This window comes from Sander lucioperca, chromosome 23 (assembly GCF_008315115.2).
Source record: "Sander lucioperca isolate FBNREF2018 chromosome 23, SLUC_FBN_1.2, whole genome shotgun sequence".
Taxonomy (NCBI): Eukaryota; Metazoa; Chordata; class Actinopteri; order Perciformes; family Percidae; genus Sander; species Sander lucioperca.
In genome coordinates, this window is record NC_050195.1 from 10638262 (window position 1) to 10651766 (window position 13505).

The 13505-nt window shown below is 41.4% G+C and overlaps 1 protein-coding gene across 2 annotated transcripts in view; it reads left to right on the forward strand.

Moving 5' to 3' along the window:
* The window catches only part of LOC116040054 (cadherin-20-like), a 94599-nt gene extending 84671 nt beyond the window's left edge, over positions 1 to 9928 (forward strand). For both annotated transcript variants that reach the window (XM_031285289.2, XM_035998264.1), the window contains 5 exons: positions 810 to 946; positions 2771 to 2892; positions 4613 to 4730; positions 5077 to 5328; positions 8007 to 9928. In XM_031285289.2, coding sequence (XP_031141149.1) covers positions 810 to 946; positions 2771 to 2892; positions 4613 to 4730; positions 5077 to 5328; positions 8007 to 8530 — 1153 coding nt within the window. In that variant the 3' untranslated portion in view covers positions 8531 to 9928. The remainder of the gene's footprint in view (positions 1 to 809; positions 947 to 2770; positions 2893 to 4612; positions 4731 to 5076; positions 5329 to 8006) is intronic.
* The last annotated feature ends 3577 nt before the right edge of the window (positions 9929 to 13505 follow it).

Genomic DNA, 13505 nt, shown 5'->3' on the forward strand with positions numbered 1-13505 from the left:
TTGTGGCAACGCTGCCGAATATCCAGAAGTTAAAGCCCGAGCAAGAACAATCTTTGCTGAGTTGTGTTGGTGGCCATGATGTTGTGGCCCTCCTCCCCACGGGGTTCGGGAAAAATTTAATTTTCCAGCTCGCTCCGTTAGTGTTGAAGGAGTTGGCTAAGGCTAACGCTAGCGATGCTAAGCCGACGTCACGACCAAACGTTAGCGATTGGTTATTGGCAGATCCAGAGTGGCTCTGGGCAGATCCAATAGTTTTAAACTTCAACAGAGTACCCGGCTTCAAGGAAGATAACACTTGTCAATGGAGAGTGGCCTCTCTGTACAAATGGAAATGTACGAGAGTCTGGAAGGACCAGGCTATCCTTTCCTCTGAAGCGCCACATGACTTTGTCAGCTGTTTGGGCGGAGTTAGCAACTCCTTCAGCTGCACAGCCATAGTTCCTCGATGATCCCTCCTCGATGTTCGCTCCTCGCTCCTGGGGGCAGAAATAAGAGCTTTTGAGATGGCCTTCTTCGAGGAGGGACAGAACAACTTGTGATCCAAGGCGGCCTGTTACAGGTGTGTGTGTATGCCTGGCATACATCAGTTTGGCAGAGGAGGCACATACTCTGATTAACTCTTATCTGGAGCCTATTCTTTTTCCTGTGCCTTCAGAAGCTGCCAGCCTGATGCCTTATCACACAGATGCACACATGCTGGATGGTGCGTGCGCTTGCTTCCCCCTCAGATAGGATTACAAGCTCCCCAAAAACACACACTTTATTCAACACTGATACTTCACATGGCGCGTGTCATTTTGTGTCACCAGGTATTCCATCGAGAGGTCCAGCGATCCCGACAAGTTCTTCTACATCGAAATCACTTCCGGGTCGCTGATGACGGTGCGTTCGCTGGACCGAGAGGAGATCGGCTGGCATAACATTACCGTCCTCGCCATGGAGATGAGTACGTCATACACACACACACACACACACACACACACACACACACACACACACAAACACTGGCTTTCTCATGCAAAATCTTTTTTTATCAAGTAAGTTTATGTTTGCCTTGTCTCATGCCAGTGCAATAAAAATATTTCAGAAATACGAACAAGCCCAAGACTACTACTCCCTATAACAAAATAAATAAGCGGCGTAGCAAGACCATGCATGTGGAGATAGATCTGGCAATGTGAGACTAGAGTGAACTAAACTTAAATTACTTGTTATTGGTGATTAGTCCAAGGATTTCCACTGAATTTTCGTTTGGCTCGAAGGACTAAAGTTACAGACAGAAACAACTTGAGAAGGAGATTCATGGGTAGAAAAAAAGCCCAGAATAAACAGATGTGTGCATATACTCGCACAAACAGAGAACCAGTGAACCCGTGCAGTTATGTCACGCAGAGCGGAGATGCCCTGCAGATGTGAAAGTCACCTTCACCCCCCCCCCCACCCCCCCCCCCTCCCTCCCTCTGCTTCTGCTTTGTTTGTCTCTTTGTCCCTTTGTTTGGCAGACACACCTAAAAGGAGATGGTAATTAATTGAATGAATGACTAATTGAATAACTTTCTGCATTGGTGGCTAATTAAAGATGTGACGTGACGGAGAGGGCGAGAGAGGGCACAGGTAGGAAGGTATGAGAGAGATGAGAGAGAGAGAGAGAGAGAGAGAGTTCTCTTTGCTTTACTTGTTACACAATTAAGTGGCTTTTTGTGCTTTATATTTGACATTATGTTGAAATTTCACAACAAAATTCACAATATTATGGAAAGTGAATCTGAATTTTATGAGAAATAATGCAATTTTATCACGACATAGTCATAATTTTACAAGAAAAGTCATTATTTAAAATATTTCACAAGCATGCTGCATTCGCCAAAGAAAAGAAAATACATTATCTTGTTATTATGATTTACTGTATAATTCTGAGAACAAATCTCATTATGAGAAAACTAGATATATATTTGTACTAAAGTTGTGATTTTATATTTGAAAAAAAGTCAGGAAATTATGAGAATTAGGTCATAATTTTATGAGAAAAAAAAGGCATTATAAAAGACATCACATCGTGATGCAAATGTTTAATTTCTTGCGAAAATTCAGTATTCTGAGGATTTAGTCTTTCATTAAATAATGCCAGTAAAAGCTCACTTCTCTCCTCCTTTTCACATTTTTGGTGGAAGCTCATTCAGGACAAAACTCTTATTTGATAAAGCAACTCAATAATATTCATAATAACTCAAAATTCACATTTTAATTGAACTGCGTCGTACTTTAACTCAAACAGGTGTTCACACCGCTGGTTTCCCTTCACTCCGGTAAAACGTCAGCACAGTTACAGCACATGTAACACACACATACACAAACACACACACACACACACACACACACACACACACACACATACAGCATAAACACCCACGCTGCGACCTGCAGCTCCAAAGTCACGCCACTGATTGATCGATCATGTGATGAAACCTGAGAAAGTACTTACTGCCCTCTAATTGCCTTTCCACTGCCTATTACACAGCTGGTTAAGATATGCAAATTCTGATTGGTAATGGTAGTGTAATGTAGGCGTGAGGAGGCCTAATGCGCCGCAGGCTTGCTGTAAATGAGCGCAAGATTAAGGGAAGCACAAACTGAACTCAGCAGGCTCCTCAAAGAGTCATTTATCTGAGTCCATCAATGCAGCGCTCAGCTTCTGACCAGTGTGTGCATCTTCTCTGTGTGTGTGTGTGTGTGTGTTTGTGTGTGTGTGTGTGTGTATATATTTCTGCAGATAACCCCACTCAGATCTCAAGCGTGTCGGTGGCTGTGAGGGTCCTCGATGTCAACGACAATCCCCCCTCGCTGACGCACTACTTGGAGGGTTATGTGTGCGAAAACGCCAAAGCAGGACAGGTACGAAACATCACAGCATGAAACATCACAGCATGAAGAATGATACAGCTGATAAGTGGTGGAAGAAAACAAAGTATATTTACTCCAAAATAGAACGTTTGAGGTGCATTTTATTCTTCTACTCCACCAAAACTCCCAAGGAAAACACATCACTTTAACTACACTACATGTTATGTGACTGCTAAAGCTACTAGTTACTATGAAGATAAAGACTTTAACCACAAATCAATTACCGTTTTTAAAGAATATTATGCATTAGGCTCCCAACAGTGTATAAAGTAATTTAAATTAGCTCCACACAAACCCTGCTGTCTAAACTGAGTGAATTTGGGGGGAAAAAAAGATAACTCTTATGTCGGCCACACACTGGCTGTGTGGCATGTCCGTTTTGTATTTCGGCTCCCATGTTAACAGGTTAGAGCTTGCACACTGCCTACGCAGACACTCACGTCTCAGGCGCGGCTCGAGCCACGTGTATGCTAGAAATAGGACTGACGCCTATTTTTTACGCGACACGCAAGCGTGTTGGAAGCGTTTTGCCAATACTTTCCTGTAGACTAGAAACAATACGTTTATTGGACTAAGAAGAAGGATGTTAATATTTTGTATTTTGTAAAAGCTCATGTTTCCTAATTATATATTGCATGCATAATCACTAGGGCTGGGTATCAAAAATATTCGATACCGGTACAGATACCAATACCGTGACTTCGATGCTGGTTCCTAAAAGATACTTTTTTCCGATACCAATTTAATAAAACAAAAAGAAATTTTGTAAACAACATTACGGCACAAATTTATTTATTTATTTTCCAGCTCCTACTACTTGTGTTACGATTCAGGGAGAGGACCCAAAAGCAGAGAGCAGGCGTGAGTGGGTTGAGCAGGAGGATTTATTCCACAAAAATCAAAATATAAATTAACAGAAGGAGTCCTGAGAGTAGCAGGCAAAAACTTCTTCAGAGTGAACAGAAAACAAAAATCATGAAATCCCGAAAAAAACAAGAGAAATGCAAAAAACCAGGAACTTGAGAACAAAGGAAAATCCAGGGAGGAAAGAACCAGACACGAACTGACACAGGGAGACACGACCAGGCACCAGCAAACACACACAAAACAATCTGACAAGAGACAAAGGGAACACAGAGGCTAAATACACGAGGTAACGAGCAAATAAGGGACAGGTGATACAGCAGGTAGGTGAAACACATCAGGGCGGGGCAGGACAATCAGACAAGACGGGAAAACACAGGAAGCAAAACTAGACAAGACAACACAGAAAACAGACTATCAAAATAAAACAGGAAACAGAAATATACACAATTCAGAATAATACACAATCAAAACGGGATAAACAGAAAACAGAAACATACCAACAGACAACAGAAATATCCACAACCACAACAACGTGAGCCCTCTCTCTGTGTAACTTGAGTTTTTCTTGCGTGTCTCTATGACGTTTAACATTAGACAGCCAATCACAAACATTATTAGAGCTTGGTAGAAGCATGCTGATTGGCTCACTGACGCTGATGACGCTTTACTCCTTAGGTATTGAAATTGGGTATTGAATGAAGAGGCATTTTTCGATACTCCATACTTTAGAGGCAATTTGGTCGGTGCCTAAATAGTACAGAATTCGGTACTGAGCCCTAATGATCACAGCCAAACATGAGTCCTCCACTGGGATCTAACTGTGTGTCTGTGTGATGAAATCCAGCTGATCCAGACGGTGACGGCGGTGGATCCGGATGAGCCGCTGGGTGGACAACACTTCTACTACAGCTTGGCTCCGGAGGCCGCCAACAACCCCAACTTCACCCTGAGAGACAACCAAGGTAGACAGTCTCAACATCTTTTGTTTATATGTCAGTTATGTGACCCAGATAATGTAATAACACAAATACACAGCCTATGAAAGCAGCTGTGTTTTCATTTTGATATGAAACACATGGGGATCAGTTATATGCAAATACCTTAAAAAGGTGAATTTAAATTTTAAATGCCCTTAGACCACATAGAAACCGCGGTTATGTAAAAACAAATTTGACAATTAGACACTTTTGTAATTATTGTAACAGGCCTATACGCACATGCCCTGAACCCTGTTATCTGTGACAGTCAGTGGAGCTCACAAACACTCCAGGAACTCAACCCTTCCCTGACCTCTTTGTCTCTTTCCAGACAACACAGCGTGGATCCTGACGCGGCGAGGAGGCTGGGCGCAGCAGGACCAGACCGTCTTCTACTTGCCCATCTTCGTGTCTGACGGTGAGCAGCCGGTGCAGACCAGCACCAGCACGCTGACCATCCGCGTGTGCAGTTGCGACCACGAGGGCAACGTCCTGTCGTGCAACGCCGAGGCGTACAGCCTGCCCGCCAGCCTCAGCAGAGGGGCGCTCATCGCCATCCTTGCCTGCATCTTCGTCCTGCTGGGTGAGTTATGAGCAGTGCTGGAAGAAGTATTCTGATCCTTTTTAGTTTTTTCCCATAATGGTAAAAATGTTTTTTTATGGGATTTTGTGTTTGATGTAGACTCTAGGGGGTTTACTTTAGTAAAAGCTGTGTAAATGTGAAATTGCTCACTGCGGCCATTTCTCCACCCCCCACAAAACTAGACCGCCTCCCAGCTAAATGGGCCAGTTAGGATTTGATGTAGCCTGGATGGCAGCCGAACTTAGCCCCGCCCACAACATTTGAGGTCGGGAAGTTCAGTCTGGACTTGATCCGTTGTGGAGCAACTATGCTCGAACCAGAGCTGTTCGGACCAATCAAATTGTCAGGGCGGGCTTATACGATGACGTGTTGAATTCGTTTACAACAAAGTTGGCTTTTTTATTTTTTTTTATTTTTTGAGCCTTGCCTCGACCTGTCGACGAGTCAGTCGGACGTACGGATGTAAAAAAATGTAAAAAAATAAATAAAATTGGCGTGGCCATAGTGGGATTCGTAATTTTGCACGCCCCTTTCAATTTTTTTTTTACATTTTTTACATGTATAAAAAGTAACAAAAAATGTGCAATGGACTCTGAAGTGAAGGATTGTGTGGAAGAAGGTGAAAGAACTTTGCAATAAAGTATTAACAGTGTTGAGTTTAAAGACAATCCAAAGTGTTCCATTGTGTTAAAAATAGTGTGACATAGTCATCTTTAAGGTTGATTATTTCACTCGGGAGAAGGTATCACGAATACTCAGAAGAAGCTGAAAGGTCAGGATGCAAAACAAAGTGCTGCAGTGATTTTAATCAAGGCCTACTGCTGCCCCGAGGCTCGCCCTCCATCAGTACATTTACATTCTGCTACAAACGTTTAAAGTGCAGTCCGACCAGGAAAATGTTTTCTAGCTGGAGACTCCAGGTAATGGCAACTGCATGACATTTGCCTTGCATTCATTCGCCTTCATGCTCTGCATGTAATGACGCATTTACACAAAGTAAGAGAAGGCATTAAAGTTCATTTGTACAAGCAAGCCCACTTTCCTGACTTCAACAACCCTTCAAATCGGGCCATTGTGCTTTTTCAGATTTCAGGTTGGAGTTCATGTATTTTACTAGAGCCCGACCGATATATCGGCGGGCCGATATTATCGGCCGATATTAGGCATTTTCCAAACTATTTAGCATTTATAATGGCAGATAAATGAATATTTAAAAAATAAAATAAAAACGGACGAAACCCCCTTCAACAATGTTATCAGTGTTGGCGTTGCATAGTTTGTCCACCAGAGGCCGCTCTACAACGTCCCTGTTGGCAACACTCTGATTTTTATTTTTTTTGTTATTGTGTTTTTGTTCAAAGGACTTTAAGTTTCATATCTTAAGTTTGTATTTTTATACATTTTATTTATCAGAACTTTAATATATTTTGATGTTCCTCTGTTCTGTTGTGACAATGAAATAAACATGTATATTTTTATTATTACATTTAAAATTTTCGTTAAGCTGTTATTATTTTTTTATTTATTTAATTAACTGCTTAATCTAGAACATTTGCAAAAACATTTTTCCAAAGTCCAAAGTGACATCTCACTGCTGGTTGTGTCCGACCAAAAGTCCAAAACCCAAAGATATTCAATTTTCAAATGATTTAAAACAGAAAAAAATGTTCACATGAAAGAAGCTGAAGTCAGTAAATGTTTCTTTTTGCATCATAAATTATTTAATAGGTTCAACAATTAGCAGAATAGTATTAAAATAGTTTCATGACTAGTCAAGACTTCATCTATCATGCATCGGATCTACAAAAAAAAAAACAAGATCTGTGCATCTGCTAAAAAAAAATCAAATATCACGATATTTTTGACCAAATACATCGATGTCGATATTGCGGCAATATTGTAGGGTTGACATTTGGTGCTTTCACAAAATATTTACACAATGAGAGTTTTGATAAATAATCGCCAATAATGTGGATACAATGACTAAGTGGGTAAAGGCAAATAATAAGACAGCTAGTAAGTCTGGAAGATGATATCTAGCCACATATCGATGTCCAATAGTCTCTATATCCTCCTCCGCAGCGCTGTGGAGGAAGGTCTGGCAATGCAAGACTAATATCCATATACTATCTGTAATGGCTAAGTCTAAAAAACTTAAAGCCACTGAGGGGCTGCTATACAGACTTGAAACAGTCTATGACTAGTAAACTAGCTGACGCGCTCTCTTCTCAGTAGCCTACTGTTGAAATCACAGACTCCAATAGTCATCATTGCGTTTTGATGGACATTTATTGATCACAATGTTCTTCAAATGAACATGCAAGATTCCATGTGTCCATTAAGCTCCATCAACAAACATTTACACATCCATATGAGCGTTGTGGTGTGTAGCAATTTGACGCGGTCAAAAACTATTTGTGTTCCTCTGATTAACAGCATGCCCTGTTACCTGTTGAAAGGTTCCTGCCTAAATAGACATCACTCAAAAGCACACTAGTGACACCAGTGGACATTTTGTGTCCTACACCCAAAACAAATGAAAATGGCTCTTACACTATCGATATATTGCCCAGCCCTGTCTGTGTTGCTTCCTGTTGAAAGCAGCACTTCATTCAGACTTCCATAAAAGTCTGCTGTGTGTCTCCGGCTGACTGTTTCTCATCTCTTCCTTTTCCCAGTGATGATCCTGCTCATGCTCTCCCTGCGCACCCATCGTAAGAAGCCCTACCTCTGCGACGAGGAGGAGAACGTCCATGAGAACATTGTGCGCTACGACGACGAAGGCGGCGGCGAGGAGGACACAGAGGCCTTCGACATCGCCGCCATGTGGAACCCTCGCGAGGCGCACCATCACCCGGGCAAGATGAGACAGGACATGGTTCCTGAGATCGAGAGCCTGTCGCGCTATGTGCCTCAGGTGTGCGTCATGGGCGGCGGCAGCGGCGGAGACAGCAACGTTCACGGATACGTACTGGCGAAGCTCCTGGACGCCGACATGGACCCGTGCGCCCCGCCCTACGACTCCCTGCAGACCTACGCCTACGAGGGGGAAGGTTCGGTCGCAGAGTCGCTTAGCTCGCTCCAGTCGGGGACGTCCAACACGGACCACGAGTACGACTATCTCAACGACTGGGGGCCTCGCTTTAAAAAACTGGCCGAGATGTACGGCGTGCTGGAGACAAACGCTCCACCGATGTGGTAGAACATCAGAGCCTTTGCCTTTTTTTTTTTTTTAAATCTGAGAACAATTACGCCGACAAAGAGAGACACAAACATCAGAGACAAAAACGCGGTGCACAACAAAAGCCCCGATGTGCTCGCGTCCACATCCATGACTGTTAGCACTTGAATTCCTGCCGAAAGCCTGGATTCTCCACAGCATTGAAGGCCTGGGATGCCTGCATCAGCAGCAGCAGCAGTGTGAGCTGGTTTTAAATCCCCCCCCCAGAGACTGAGGCTGGATTGGCAGCCTTTGCGAGGCAATGGCTTCAAAGCACATGTTTAAGTCCCCTGCCTGACCCAGCCACAGGCAGAGCCTGCTTTGGTTCAAAGAATGGAGCGATTTATGCCAGAGATGAAAACGACAGAGACCTGACTCACAGCAACACGGGAGACAAACTCCATACTGCCGATCTTCAGTGCTTTTCATATACGACCCGAGCCACAACTCTGAGCGGGGAGGGGGGGGGATGAAAGAGAAAAGTCATCGATTCTTTTTTCTTTCTTTTTTCCTCTGTGGCAGGTCTTAATTTATTTCTTTGTTTCACGTGCCGTATTTATACTTTTCGCTAACTTATTTGGGTACTTCCAACCAACATTGTACTTCAACTGCCATGGCCTTGTGAGGAAATCTTTTAAAGATCACAAATATGTTGTAACATACATGATGTAAAAGCTCTTGTTTTCATGCATCTCTACAGTAAAGGACATGCACATGAGAGGGCGATGCTGTAATCCCATGTGGGTTTTCCAGGTTGATATGTTTATCGTATTATTGTTTTTTGTATCATTTTTTGAGCTATTTGTATTGTAAATGTGTTTGGGTTTTTTTTTCCCCAAAAGTGTAAAGCAGTTCATTAATAAGAATGCAAGGGAAGCCATTTTTTGGGAAGTGGATATATTGCAGCAGGCGGTCAAATGTCACCCAAGATGTGGAAGTACGGCCAAGTCGCCTTTCATTTCGGATCCAACCACCGTGCCAACGGGAGTCCGACGCCAGCGAGGCTTGATCTGTCCTGTTAGAGACACTGTGTTGCTTTTTTTCTGCCAACACGCAAATGTGGCTTAACTCTCCAATCCTGTGGACTTCAGAGACATTGATAATCTGCATTAAGTGCCAAATGTACAACAACAACAACAACAAAAAAAGACAAAAAAAGATGTTGTGGATGAAGAAAAAAGAAAAGAAATCAGCAAAACTCAAACACCAAAAGATATAACAAAAGGATTTTACAAACTGGGAAGAAAGTGAAAGTACATTTTGATAATTTGATTGGGTAAAAGTTTACTTGAAATCCATGTGGTCAGTCATGCTGCGGTAAGTGGTATGTGAATGTAGATATTATTTTGTATTCTTGGTAATAAAAAGGAAAGAAAAGAACTTCTCTTCTGTCGTGAAACTCCCTCGAGATGAGAAAATTGTTCATATATATATATATATATATGTACACTACCGGTCAAAAGTTTGGGGTCACTTAGAAATTTCCATTCCACTCACTTACAGACAGAATACCAGCTGATCTGAGTGGGTGGCTGATCTTTAATGCAATATTATCAGCAACCATTCATCCAATGTTCCAAAGGCAAATTCTGTTTACTAATCTGATATCATTTTAAAAGGCTAACTGAGAAAACATTGGAGAACCCTTTTGCAATTATGTAAGCACATAATGTAATCTGGAAACTGCTGCCATAGTTAAAAAAACACAATGCAACTGATCTCAGCTGGTATTCTGTCTATAATGGAGTGGAATGGAAATTTCTAAGTGATCCCAAACTTTTGACTAGTAGTGTATAATATATTCATAACACCGGTGCGAATAAACTAAAAACAAATGATACTTTCTGAACATCTGGGTGGCAACATTTTCCAGAGTGTGTAATAATAAACTGCTTCTTTTTGGTGCTGAAGAGCATTACACAACTCGCCAAAGCGTGACAGGAACGTAAGTCCTTCAAAAGATAAAGCAGCCAGTTAAATTTGCAATCATACGCCGAATTGTCCTCCAAAGTGTTATTGCGGCTGATTCACTTTTCATAACGGCTTCCCTCAAAGTGCCTAATTTGCTTGACTTATTTTGTTTTCGCAGCGATAATGCTTAGCAGTGATTAAAAGCTCATCACCTGCTACCTGAAGCCTACCTCGAGCCTCGGTAGCACCTCGCAGCGATCGTTCCGTCTGATTGCTTTCGCTGTAACTTTTATATGAGCCACTGGAATCAATCAGTTAGAAACAGGAGTCTTCACTTAATTGCCTATGTCAATCACAGTGAAGGATGATAGGTTGAAAAATAAAGGAAATTAAGAAGTGGGCAGCAAAAAAAAAAGAGAATCAAATTCCATTTTCTTTGTCAAAACAAATAACAAGGAAATAAGTCTGAAATCTTTGGCTCCGGCTTACCTGCTGGGTGGCATTCAACAGTGAAATTGCACAGAAGATGAGCCTATAATATTCCCAGGATTTACATTCTTACTTTTCTTTTATTCTCTGCATGCTGAGCAGAACACTTCAATTACTCACCCCGGGATATTTCTCTAATTTGTCTCTCTTTATTTTAACACGCAACAGGCTTCACAAATCTTTATGTTTCTCCGTCTTGCATCAGATCAAAGTTTCCTCCTCAGTAGTTTTGAGAAACACTTCCTAACCTCCAACCTTATTTCATCGGGGTGACACTATTATTGGATAATGCCTGAGGAGCGGCTCTTATTGGCAGGTTTGTGTCTTCTTCCTGCCCTCTAGTGGTCTAAAATGGCTTCATACACCTTCAAATTTTACTATTTGAAATACTGTCAAGTTGAATGAAGAATTCAGTGAATATATTAGACAGTCATAGTTCCACAAATATGTCTACAAACACTTCTAACTTCATTGACGTCATTCGTTGGTAGATGTATTTCTTTTTTAAACTTTGGGCAGAGTCAGACTAGCTGTTTCCATATGCTTCCAGTATTTATGCTAAGCTAAACTAAGAGCATCTTGGCTGCAAGTATGTGTAAAAGTATAATATAATAAGTAGGCCTGTAACAATTATTACATAATTGATTAATTGTGAATTTGTTTTACATAATCGCGGTTTTCTGTCGCCACCACGAGGAATTCTAAGACATGACAACAACACTGTTGGCGTGTCCACATGATACAAGCCTTCCGTGATCGCGCACCACCCCCATCCACCCCTCCTCCATGCAGTTGCTAGTAGCCAAGGAGGACACGGAGGATTAAAAAAAACATGATGGACTCTTCAGAAAAGGTAATTATCTTCACTCGAGTTTCTGTGCATGAAAGTCTCCGGATGCCACAATCTTCTGAACATAGCCATACTGAGAAATCCAGAGAGAGTTGTGTGGAGCAGATAGTCTTAATTAGCTTTGTATCAACTCATTTGGCAATGGCTTGAATGTAACGGACGTTCATTAATATCAAAACGTTACGCACTAGAGCTTTAACCACAACTAATTGCTAACATTAGCTAAGGTCTTAAGGCGTATGACTGGTAATTGTTGATTTTGTTTAGATATGCTGAATTGTAATTATATAAGTGATTATTGGTCGGACTATATATTTTTAATATTATTTCAATTCTTAGTTGTTGGCACTTGACCCTGAACATGTTCATAGCAACAAAAATGACAAGGGGGTACAGTTAGAAAAAATGTTTTATGATAATAAAGAGGCGCTGTTTACTTTATAGGCTGTGTACCTGTTTTATTACATTATCTGGGTCACATAACTGACATAAACAAAAGATGGCTCCTGGAATTCATTCAAAATTCTAATTTGTTTAAAAAAAGTATTAAATACTGTACATATTATTAAATTTAAGTGAAAGTGACAATTATATTGTTAATTGCAATTATTTCTGAGACAATTAATTGTACAGTACAGCACAATTTGGAATCATTACAGCTCTAATAATAAGTAAAATTATAGTATAATAAGGGTACGTGATATCACCTCTTTCCAACTTAGTCCCGCCCACTTCAAACCCGTAAGAGGAGGCAGAAACAAAAACACAGAAATCTGTTATATTAAAATAACAAAACTGTTCCAACTCTGGCAGAAAAAAAGGCCTTTAAATCTTCAAAATAGATTTTAAAAGAATCAAATATTTTTAGAGTTGCAAGGACATGCATTCTCTGCCATTTCTGCTCATAGCTGTGGCTGCAAGTTAGGATTAATTTTCAGTCGACTAGCTTCCCTCTCTTTTTTTCCTGACCTCCACCGGCTTAGTTTTATTAAATTTAGTCCGTCTATAGTTTTTAATTTCTCCTTTAGTTAAGTAACAACTTCTGTGTCTCCTCGTCTCCCCTCCTTTGTCCAACCTTGACCTGGATTGTGACCTAAAAATTGTCAAAAAAATATATACAACAGTTTCTCAGAGCTCAATGTACTATTTTTTACTTGGAAAAACGTAAAGGCTTTCAGTTTGTAATAATATCAGATACAGAGAAAAAGCAAATCATCACTTCTGAGTCTTTGTGGGGAAAGAAACTTTCTATTCTTCTGGTTTTTATTATTCTGTGAATGTTATTCTCTAGGTGACCAAACTCTTCAGTCGGCTCCACAAGAAGGATCTGCGCTGGCTGTGACCCTATTCCCATCACTCCTCACCATAAATCTCTTGTCATGAGCATTGTAAAGCTCATGTCCTGCGGTCTCTTTCCTCCTCAGTGCCCTTCCCTACACATTGTCCCATCCGGCTGCATAAATAAAATCCTAACAACCCCAGACACCCCATCGCAAACCTCTTCTTTCCCATTTTGCCCAGTCGCCAGCCTCTCCCAGGGCCATTTCCATGCCGGAGCGGTGCCATCCGAAAGGCACTGAGGGGGCAATTTGTCTTAAGCTCCACTGCTCTTTCTAACAGACGAAGGAGCTCAAACGGTGGAAGATAATAAGAAGACTTCCAGCTCTAATCCTGCCGAGGGTAAACCGCAGCAGACCCAGTGAATCA